The sequence below is a fragment of the Rutidosis leptorrhynchoides genome, chromosome 5 (assembly GCF_046630445.1).
Source record: "Rutidosis leptorrhynchoides isolate AG116_Rl617_1_P2 chromosome 5, CSIRO_AGI_Rlap_v1, whole genome shotgun sequence".
Taxonomy (NCBI): domain Eukaryota; kingdom Viridiplantae; phylum Streptophyta; class Magnoliopsida; order Asterales; family Asteraceae; genus Rutidosis; species Rutidosis leptorrhynchoides.
In genome coordinates, this window is record NC_092337.1 from 175,816,853 (window position 1) to 175,829,162 (window position 12,310).

The 12,310-nt window shown below is 30.5% G+C and overlaps 1 protein-coding gene and 1 long non-coding RNA gene across 2 annotated transcripts; one reads left to right on the plus strand and one right to left on the minus strand.

Moving 5' to 3' along the window:
• Positions 1-209: 209 nt before the first annotated feature.
• LOC139850477 (uncharacterized) lies at positions 210-2,344 on the minus strand. Its single transcript, XR_011760046.1, has 4 exons — positions 2,226-2,344; positions 1,476-1,552; positions 894-1,001; positions 210-470 (listed from the first exon to the last, which is right to left on the minus strand). It is a non-coding gene; the product is annotated as an uncharacterized lncRNA (long non-coding RNA).
• Positions 2,345-7,063: 4,719 nt separating this feature from the next.
• LOC139847442 (gamma carbonic anhydrase 2, mitochondrial-like) lies at positions 7,064-11,502 on the plus strand. The gene is made up of 5 exons (XM_071837115.1): positions 7,064-7,264; positions 8,198-8,341; positions 9,288-9,413; positions 9,505-9,656; positions 10,943-11,502. Exons 1-5 carry the CDS (start codon positions 7,150-7,152, stop codon positions 11,222-11,224), a joined length of 819 nt encoding a protein of 272 aa, XP_071693216.1. The 5' UTR covers positions 7,064-7,149; the 3' UTR covers positions 11,225-11,502.
• The last annotated feature ends 808 nt before the right edge of the window (positions 11,503-12,310 follow it).

Consider the following 12,310-nt stretch of genomic DNA (forward strand, 5'->3'; position numbering starts at 1 on the left):
TTACCAACTTTTTTCTCACTATAAATAATCCCCGGCCCATTCTCGCACCAAATCCTCCTACATATATTTGTCAGTTGAAACACAACTCTTAGAAGAAAAAAAAATGAAGCAAATTGTTGCAACATTTGTTCTTGTGGCACTCGTACTTCCGTGGAATCACGGGTTTTTTTCAAGAAAAATATATAAAAGACTAATTATTAATTACTAGTAATTAATATTAATAAAATTAGTATAATAAAACATATATTTTCTTTACAATTATAAAACTAACATGATAAATTGCTACAATAAGGTGCCTTTTATGCACAAAGATTTGACCATCCTTTGCATTTAATTAAATTTATTGAATGTTCATATGCTAAACTGCTGCTATATGTACCAGTCATGAAGTACTTTATAGAATTTCCTCAACTTTAATTTAACCACAATACCAATCCTGTGGTGTTATCTCAGCTTGGTTTAGCCACATTCTGCAATCAGACTAACAAATTAGCAATCCATAACAAAAGTTAATAACAAACTAAAAGGCAACAATTATCAAACTCGCTTGATCCACTCGTTTAGCCACAAAAACATACGGGTGAACATCTTAATAGAGTTAATTAACTCACTTGACTCACAAAAACACGAGACATTATCACCAAGTCCATAAACAATCATTAGAATAATCTAAGGATCAACACGTCCCTAAAAATGAACATGACATCCACCAACATTATGTAGAAAGTGTCTGGAGAATGTCAAAAGATCAATTTAATGGAATAGAACTTCTAAACCTACTCACCAACCTCATCAAATAGACTACTGATTAACATATGTATAAATCTTTTAAATTATAAAACACTAAAATTAAGCAAAAATAAATGGTGTGGCTAAAAGAAGCAAGATTATACCTTAATGTATAATCATACCAAGATTATACCTTAATGTATAATCATAAGCTGCCTCGATCCATTTTGTCATTGCTCAACCATCCATCTCGATCGATAACCAAGGTTTTTCTGCAATGTAAGCACGATCAAGAAATAAATAACTTAATCATACTCACCCATATTGCTACTCAATCCAAACATTCGACTCTCAATCTATGAAACTATCTGAATAATGATTAGTAACAAATATGTAGTTGGCAGAATATCTACAAATCATGAGTATGCATAAAAAGCAAAAATTGAATAACTCTACAATCGAATAACTCGTCTTTATCGCCTCTTAAAGGATCCTGTGTAGTTGGCAGAATATCTACAAATCATGAGTATGCATATTCAAAAAATAATAATGTGCAAATACTATGACATCTTTTAGCCACTTTAATAAAATATTTCTAACTCAGTTGAACAAACAAATCAGTATGGAAGTAAGATTTTGACAGGGAGCTTCACCTTCAAAGTTACCTAAGTTCATTTAACACAAATAGAGACATTAAAATTTATACTTAAAACTATAAATACAAACCTAAAACAATAAGCACAAACCTTACACCGTAGCCACAAAATGTAGTCGATCTAGAAACCATGATCCAAATCAAAAGAAAGAAAAACAAATTCATAACCTAAATAAAAGTATGGAAAAAAGAAGTCAGAAAACAATTAAGAATTATAAACATGTAAATGCTAACCTTATAAGTGTTGATATCAAATGAAATTTTTACTTAAACATTTGATCAAACACTTGGTATGCATCATATGAGTATTCATTAAACAAACATAATCTTAGCCCCAAGTTAATTTATCATGAAACGTGGATTATTTCAATGCAACATGGATGTTTTTATAAGAAAGCAAGAATGTCATTTGACAAATAAACTGACCTTCTTGATGTAACAAAATACATGAACATAACAATTTTTTAATCATGAAATGATTTTGACAGATGTACTTTTAATTACACCATAATAATATCTATACAGAATCATGAGATAAAAAGACTTGCATACACAATTCAAATGGGATAAAAAGACTTACATACACAATTCAAACAATCTAACTTTATACTAAGCTTTATTATTATTGAAAGAAGTTTAGATTGAATTAAAGAACTCTAAAAATAGCATATGAAAAACGAAGACATGAAGATCCATATATTTGAAATAGAGACAAAGAAGATGAAATGACCCATCAAATAAGTTCCTGCATTTTAAATTGACCCATCAAAACTTTGTTATTTGTCGGATGAAGATGACGAAGATGACGAGGAGAAGAAAAAAAAATCAAGATTCAAATTACCTGACGAAGATACTGCTCAAGGTGAGAAGTGAAGAGAAAGAGGAGGCGTGCTTTTTGTCTAGGGTTTTTTGAAGCCTGCAAAAGTAAAAGTAGTATGGTTTACGGATAAAAGAGTAAAGACCTTTTTTGAATTTCCCAAAGTTCATAAAAAAAACTTCAAATATATAATATTTAAGATTATTGTTTAATTAAAATATTATTTTTTATGACATCATCTACGTGGCTTAAGATTTTTTCATTTTGTTTTTAATTTTTTTTAAGAAGGGAAATGGCAATTTAATGATGTCATCATATTAGCCTTTTATAATATAGTATAGATAGATTACAAACGTAAATAAAATTTATGGTGCCCTCAATTATTCCACTGGTAGCACTGAAAGAACACTAGATCCGCCATGCTGTAAACCCACCTAAAAGTACACTAAATACTAGTATTTTGATGAAATCCAGTGGTGTCACGTGCCACCACTCACGATAACATAGATCCGCCCCTGCTCGAACGGATAGAGCAAAATACAAAGTGATCAAAAACAGCAAAATTAAACAATCAATAACTCAAGTTCATAAACCATAAACCAACCTCGAACGGTTAAAGCCTAGATGGTTGCTAAATCTATACGGAGTAATATTAAGCGGTAGCTAGCTACTTTTAACTGCAATTATTATTATATACTCCATAAAAATAAAGACATGCAGTACAATGTTTGAACATGTAAAGTAGGGAGTAATATTTGTGTATAAAAATTCAGATACGGATATCTATGTATATCTTTCAGGTTTTAATCTATTATTAAATATTTATTTTTTATACTAGTGAAATGACCCGTGAAAACACGGGTTTGTTTAAACGAAACAGTTTAATGATATGTTTTACGTATTAAGTGAATGTAAATGTTAAAGTCATTTAGTTCATTGCCCCGTAAAACTACGGATTATGACTAAGAAATTTGTCGTTGATTTTACAAACATAAAGTTCGCTCAAAGTTGAGTATTTATATTTATATTTTTAATAATAATAATAAATGCCTTTTAAATTTTTTTAGAAAAATAAAATTACAATTTAGGAGAGATTAATATTTCCTTTATAAAAGATGTTGTGTTATTTTTTAAATTAAATTAATATTCAGTTATGACATCGTCATTATAAAAATTAAGTATAATGATAACATCATCATTTTAGAGATTTATTAGATTATGTAGATTTGATTAATAAATAGGAGTATTTTTATTCTGTAGCATTTTTAGCTAGGAGTTATGTGCTAACTATATTACAATTAATTTGATACATCTTAAAATAAATAGAATTAAAGTATTTTTTTATCTTTTATTTTCCAAATAATATATCTCATTTTCTATATACAAACAGTTTAATCAGATTGTTTTAAAATTAAATTCAATACGAATAAAATAGCTTAATGAAAAACATAAGTTTTTGTGACAATCGTTGATATGATTATTATAATAATTGCTAACTATTAAAATTAAAAATTAATGAATAAAGTATACACTAAATTCTACTCTTGCAAACGATTTTCTACAGCAACGCGCGGTGACCCCTTTTACCCGTCAATTCTAAAATGGATAAACGATTTTGAATATCACAATTAGGGATGGTAATAGATCGGGTGATCACATATGTCTGTTTATTTTTTCATATTAATATCTATTTAAATATAATTCATCGATCCATATCCATTTTACTTATCGACTCATATACATATATGTTGGATTAATCAGGTTAACGGATATACGTTGAATGTTTTTTTAAAAATATTTCTATTTACAAAATGAAATTATTAATGTATTTCTAACAAATATAAATATAACGTAATATAAAAAAATTAAACACAACAACGTGTAATCGTTATTGTCAATTAAGAAAAATTAATTACAATTGTAAATATATATATATATATATATATATATATATATATATATATATATATATATATATATATATATATATATATATATATATATATATATATATATATATATATATATATATATATATATATATACCTTATTAACGACCAGGATTTAGTCGCAACAACGTGCGGCCTAATTTGATATAACTGAAACGATGTAATCGGCCACCAGTTTTAGTATATAAGTATTAATTAATTACAATTGTAAATATATATATAAACACCCTATTAACGACCAGGATTTAGTCGCAACAACGTGCGACCTGTATTTATCTAGTTTTTAACAATGTAACACATTTATTTTCTCCCAACATTTACTCCGTATAATTAAGAATTGGCTTTATACTACTCAATAGTCATATAATTGTTTTTGTTCCAATGTAGGCTATATACTCAAAAAATTTCAATGTATATTACATACGTTCAAAAAATTTATCGATGTATACAAAAGGTAACATGCTACCTGCTAAACCGGTTATCTTCATCTTCATGTTCAACAACAAAATTCAGCGGAAGCTATGTTGGTCCATGGCGGCTTATGGTAGTGCAAATCGAAAACACCTCAAAACTTGATCAAAACTTATCAAAATTTGCAGTTAGCTGTTGTAGATTATTCTAAACATAAACGCATTCATGGATTTCACAAACACATAACCAAATTTTAGAAATCAATCGATCTCAATAAGAATTTTACGAAAACATATCATAACTTGATTAAAATTTTGAGTTAGCCTCTGAGATTTTGAGAAAACATTCACTAGATGATTATCAAGTTTTCCTCATTTTTACTTTTCTCATATTAGTGTTAAATTTCTCAAATCTAAAAATAGTAAACAGAAGTCAAAAGGAGCACAAAAACTTTTGGTTAACAAATTTAGTCAGTTTACATTGATACATCATTCGAGAGTTTATGAATATTTTTTAATATATATATATACTAGGTTTTTGAGCTCGTGCGTTGCACGAGTGTGTAAAAAACCGTGCAAAAAAATATAATTTGAAGTTCATATTGGTTTGTGAATAGCGATACTAAAAAAATAGATTATGTAAATAGTGATACTAAAAAAATAGATTAAGTATAAGAATTAATTAAGAGTCTGTGGTGTTGACAAATTTTAAAAATTCTTTTGAGTTTAAGAGCCTGTGATGTTGATAAATTTTAAAAGCGGTGTTAGTAATTTAAGGTTTACAAATTTTTTTATTTGTCACAATTAATATCTTTTTCATTATACTTTTGAGTTTAAGAGCCCGTTGTGTTAGTTTTAGAGTCCGTACGTTGGACGGTGGTAAAATATTTTAGAATTATTATATACAATTTTTTTTTTTGAACAAAGACACCTATGGTGGGACGTAGGTATTATAATACTTTTTGTATATCTTTATTCATCCATTTATGTTCATGTTTTTTTTGGTCCGTCATGTCTTTAAAAGTTACTCAACTAAATTATTCGAGTTATTATTGTATTGAATTAGTAAATATAAATTTAAGCTTGGATAAGTGTAATAGCTAATGTGGCCTATTTCTTACAACAATGTATTTCTATACAATTATTTTTACGGATATTATCCTATACGGAGTTTTATATATAATAATTGTAAATAATGTATATAATCTATACATATAACTATCCATAAATAACTTCCAACCACAATCAACAAAAAACTTTTGGTTTTATATATATATATATATATATATATATATATATATATATATATATATATATATATATATATAGGTTTTTGAGCCCGTGCGTTGCACGGGTGTATAGAAAACCGTGCAAAAAATATAATTTGCATTCATATACTAAGAAAATAGAAAAAATATAAGAATTATTTAGGAGCCTGTGGTGTTGACACATGTTAAAAAAAATTTGGAATTTAAGAGCCCGTGATGTTGACAAATGTTAAAATTTCTTTTGAGTTTAAAAGACTGTAGTGTTCATAAATTTTAAAAATGATGTTAGTAATTTAACGCTTTACATTTTTATTTTTATTTTTCATGTTTAATATTTTTTTAATACGGAGTATATAATATTATGTAATATAAATATAAATATATATAATATAATTATTAAATTACATTTTGTTAACTGCAGGTTTAATTTGCCTAAGTGCAATTATTAGGTTAATAATTCACTAATAATTAAACAATATTGATTAATATAAATCTATTCTCAATAAATAAGAGCGATTGGTGTTAACAAATTTTATCATCTAACATTGACAAAAAATTCTTAATATTTAATTTAGTTCATCTCCTCCATTCATTCTGAATTTAATCTAAATATCTAGATATCAAGTAATTTGATTCTTTGAACTGGATTTTAAATGGAATATACAATACAAATACTAATATCAAGGAACAGAACTTTTAAATCCAAAGCTTCATATGGAAAAAATTTGTGTTTTAGTTCAATTGAACGTAACTGAAAATTAGTATTGTTTACCTTCCAAATTAACATATACGGAGTAATATTGTAGTACATTTAATATTATATTTTTAATATAATTAATATAATAATAATAATTGTAAATAATATATATAATCTATACATATAACAATCTATAAATAACTTTCAACCACAATAAAAAAAAACTTTTTGGTTTATATATATACATACATATATATATATATATAATCTATATATATAATAATTCATAAATAACTTTCAACCACGATAAAGAAAAACTTTTTGGTTTATATATATATATATGTATAGATATAGATATATAGCTTAAGTTGGGGAAAAATAACATACGACTATATGACTATTGAGTAGCCTAAATTTTTTAAAATTTTATCAAAATAAACTTACTCTAATGACCTTGGTAAGAACTCGAGACAACTCATTTTTAACTCGGTTATTATTTTCCCCCAATTTGATGCTCAACGCGCACCTTTGTCATCAACACCTCAGCATAAGAAACGCCTCCCTGATCACAAACATCAACCTATACCCGCTCAAAAATTAGGGTTATTGCGTTGATACATAAAAATGGGTACTTTAGGTAGATCAATTTACGTCGTCGGATCTTGGATACGTGCTGCCGGTCAAGCAGTTGACCGTGTCGGCTGCAGTCTTCAAGGCAGTCACCTATTTGAAGAACAAGGTAAACTTTACTTCTTTTTTTACTTTTAATTGGATGCCCATTTCTTGTAATCCTTTTTCTTCACGTATTGAACTCTATGTGCTTGTTGAAATGTCTAATAGAAGTTAAATTAATTTAGGGCTGGAATTCAAATGATGTTTTTTTTTTTTTTTTTTTTTATTGAACTGAGGTTTGGGTATCTTAATTGCATTGTTTATTGCGAGGTTTGATGTTCGTGATATGAGTTAAATGTCTTATGATCATTAAGGGAATGATATATTGGCAAAGTTTTGACCTTGGCTTGCTGTTTGTTTATATTGTATATTATAACTTATTAAAGATAAGTAGGTCCAAAAGGTGTATACTGTATTTGGCAGGGACACCCGACCCTGTGTTTCCTTTGGAAACCCATCAGATCCACCCCGAAAGAGTCGGATACCGGAAAATTATCTCCACCGGGTCCCCACACATGTGACAGGAGCAATCATCATCCTACTGCCACAAGAGTTGTAAATTCTTGCGGCCAGTGGGGATTGAACCTGCGCCTGTTTTAGGTCCAAGCTTCCACATGGTGGGTCCCAGCGCTTCAAAGGTACCGGGTACCACTGAGCTATTGATACATTGGTTATTAAAGATAAGTAAAATATGTCAGTTTGAGCTTTTTGATTGAACTTAAGCTTATTAGTACACTGTTTATTGGGTGGGTATATGTAAATAACTTGGTCGAGTTGCTCCCAACTTTATTACGAAATGCTCTAGATGAATTCATTTCACCCCTTGGATAATAATGTTGGCATATCCTTGTGAGTTTATCACCTTCTTAACTATTAGATACTCCGTATATATTTGTTATGTAACTCATGTTAACTTTTTATAATCTCAATTGCTATTCGTATTGTCTTGTAATCTTAACTTCGATTTAATTTCTGTAATTTAACTAAAATATTTCTTTAGTGTCAAAGCACAGGACACTGATGAATTTATTTGACAAAGAGCCCGTGGTTGACAAAGATGCATTTGTGGCTCCCGGTGCTTCAGTCATTGGCGATGTTCAAGTGGGCCGTGGTTCGTCTATTTGGTATGGATGTGTTCTTAGAGGTAAGCTGAAACATGACTAACTTATTTGTGTTAATTTGTTGACAAATATAACTTCCCTTAATTTTATCTCTTATTTCCAACAGTATTAATTCACATTGATTCTGTGTTTTGCTGTTTTACTTGATGTCTGAAATTTAAAGCTGTTAGAAAGTATTAAAATGACTCATTGACTGCCTTTTGACCATTGACTCAGAAAGTATTAAGATGACTCATTGACCGCCTTTTGACCGCTGTTGACTCAGAAAGTATTAAAATGACTCATTGACCGCCTTTTGACCGTTGACTGGCTTATTCATCATTATTCTTCAAATCGGGCCCGGCTAGTCACCAAGGCCGACTACTCGGCTGACTGGGCTATTTTTGCAACACTGAATTTGAGTAATACGAAATTACTTGGAATCCTCTAATTTTTCAGTAATTTAAGTATTTAGATCGTACCTAAACATACATATCTATTATTAGTCAGTAAATTATGGGCAATGGTGCATTGATTTTTTGTGCAGGGCAAGAAAACTAGTAAAGCGTCCTTTATCTCAAAGGCATACATATCTACTATTAGTGTAATCATTTTCCCCGACGATCAATGTGGTTCAATAGTAAATCATGCCTCATCACTAGGCTTTTTGTTTCTTTGTTTAATTTACTTTCATGAATGGACTGTAAAGTGTGAATTAGATCTTACGGTTTTTGATGCTCGATGTAAACAACATTATAGAATACGAGAGAATGAACAATCGTGAATCCATTGCCTGTTCCCTCATTGACTACCATCCACAATCAAGTTTTTTGAGTGTTAAATCCTGCAACTTCACGTAGAAATCGGACAAAAATAATTGGAACATCAGTTAATATAAAAGTTTCATATATTCCAAATATAGAATTCAAAAACGTGTGCACACATCCCCCCTTTTTTTCTCTAGTATTTAAAAATGAGCTCTGTATGTAGGTGATGTGAACAGTATCAGCGTTGGATCTGGAACAAACATTCAAGACAATGCTCTTGTTCATGTAGCCAAATCCAATATAAGCGGGAATGTTTTGCCAACAACGATAGGCAACAATGTTACCATAGGTGAGTACATCATTAGTGTACAATGTCTAAATCATGCATTAGATAATTTGCAGTTAAAGACACAATTTTTTAGTCAAAAAGCTGTGAACAGGTCATGGTGCTGTTCTACATGGATGTACGGTTGAAGATGAGGCGTTTGTTGGGATGGGTGCCACACTGCTTGATGGAGCTTATGTTGAGAAAAATGCGATGGTGGCTGCGGGTGCCCTTGTTCGGCAATATACAAGAATTCCGTTTGGAGAGGTTTGCATCTTCTCACTCTCCTCTTTAGCTTAGTGGATGTGCATGTGCTTATTACATCACTCAAAACTATGTTGGTAGTATTTTGTAGTTGAATAACTAATAAAGTTTTGTATTGTTCTAGTGCCCAGTGTTGCAGAACTCGAAGTTCCTCGGTGAATACTCGGTTTTTGCAACTTGGGGGGAGTACTCGGTCAAACTTGGTCAAAGTCAAACGTGGCCAACATCCGAGTACTCTCGAGTTTCCGAGTACTCCTAAAAAATTTCGAACTGAGTACTCCCCGCGTAGTGATTTTTGCAACCTTGCTAGTGCCTCTTTTGAAAACGTCTGTTATAGCTGTTTTTATTTCTACCATCATTTCCTTTTTGATAAAAAGGACATTCGTTTAGCTAGAGGTAGAAATATGGCGTACTGGGTAACATGTTAAAATGGGTTTGTGCCGAAACTTGTCTGCGTGGCCCGCCATTACACTCTTATTTTAAACATTTTAATATTTAATTATATATTATAATTATACACAATACTCCTTCCCTCCCCCATATCTGACATTTGTGGAGTTAGGTATTCTTGTTGCATGCAAATTATACTTCTTAGATGTGTTGGTCATGGTTGAAGAAATCGCTTCTCGAGGAGAACTCGGCAGAGACTTTTGAGGGAGTTTTCGGCAACTCAGGAGTTCTCGGGGAAGAACTTGGATGTTGACTAACGTTCACTTTTATATTAATATTAATAATAATAATAAATTTTAAAACATATGGTATAAAATGTATTATATTTAATGAAAATATTAATATTAATATTAATAATTAAATTAAAATAAAGGGTTAAAAGTGGATATAAATAGAGTAGAGGGTTAGTTTGTAAGTACAAAGTGATAAAAGTAAAATTCAATAAAAATTACAGCTCTCAGTTAACCGAGTCTATTCCCGATTTTCTTAGTTATTAACCGATTTTGTCCTATTTTTTTTTTCCGATTTTGGCCGTTGACCGATTTTTTGGCCAAGTCGGGGCCCGAGAATTCGGCAGCGATTTAAAACCGAGAACTCCTTGAGTTCTCGGCCGAGTTGGCTGATATCTGCGTAATTTTTGAGATGCATGAATAAATTGATTTTGGATGTAGCATGCGTTCAAGACGGTCACTTTAATTGAATATATATATATATATATATATATATATATATATATATATATATATATATATATATATATATATATATATATATATATATATATATTTTTTTTTTTTTTTTTTTTTTATTTTTATTTTTTTTTTTTTTGCTGTGTATAGGTATGGGGAGGTAATCCAGCAAAGTTCATGAGGAAGCTAATGGAAGAAGAAATAGCCTTCATCTCACAATCGGCAACCAACTACACCAACTTAGCCATGGTTCATGCTGCTGAAAACGCCAAGGGCTTCGAGGAGATCGAATTGGAGAAGTCATTGCGCAAGAAGTTTGCACGAAAAGACGAAGAATACGATTCAATGATTGGCGTGGTTCGTGAAACACCCGTGGAACTTACCCTACCCGATAATATCCTTCCCGATAAACCACAAAAAACCGCTGCTTAAATCGGCCAGTTTTCGGCCCCGTGAAATTTCTATCTTGTTGTACTCTTCCCCCAATAATTTTTTTGAGGCCAGACTCACAAAGTGAGAGATTTTTCTTAAATTATAGAGGGCAATGCTTATTTTGCCATGTTTGTTGTGTCTGGTTAATGATCAAATGGTCCATCATCTGTGTTAGTTTACAAAGATTTTAAAGGGAGATTTCAATGAATTATGAAAGAACATAAATCCATGTATTTCTGGAGTTCTGTCAGGTTTGTGTTTCTTTGACCAATTTTGACTTTCTTGTGAACCTGATACTTACAAATAACGAATTAACGTTTGTGCCCCATGATTGGACACTTGCAAATAGTGACAGAAACTAAAAAAAGAAACAACAAAAAAAGAAAAAGGTTTGATGCAAAAGGAATCCTATAACTCTCGAGTTCTTTTTGCGAGTCCTCAAAACCATTATAAGAGCATCGGGTATCCGTGGTAAATTTCACCGTCCATCACCAACGGTGGTTAAAAATGGATATCTGTCCATCGTCGGTCTTAGTCGTTCTCGACGTCGTTGGCCACCGTCACTCTCCTGACGGTGGTTTCAACTATTTTATTTTTTTAAAGGTATTATATTTTCTTATTAGTCCACGACTAAAATCGATACTGAAATGGACACCGAATGACACCCCGCTTTAATCAATCTCAAGGTCCAATTTCGACCTTAAAATGGACATCGAAAACAGACTACGGATACTTTGTGCTCTAACAATCTTTCGGAAATATCTACAGTTACTACATATTGAAGCTGTAAAATTGTACTTTTGTAAGTTTTATTGATGGAGTAACTTGCTACCTCTTGTTTACTACATAAAGCATGTGATACTGGTTTCTACTCTAGTCACATTTTCTTATTTTTTGAAAATGATTTGAACTTGTATAATGCTATAAATGTGTCATTCCGTGGTTCGTTAGTTTCATTACGCGCCATTACACGTCATTAATTAATTGATTGCGATGATAAGTAGGATAATAAATTCGATGTCAGTTTTTGAAGGAAAAAAAAAGTATCCTAATTAATTGGTTACGATAATAAATTAGAGGTATAGA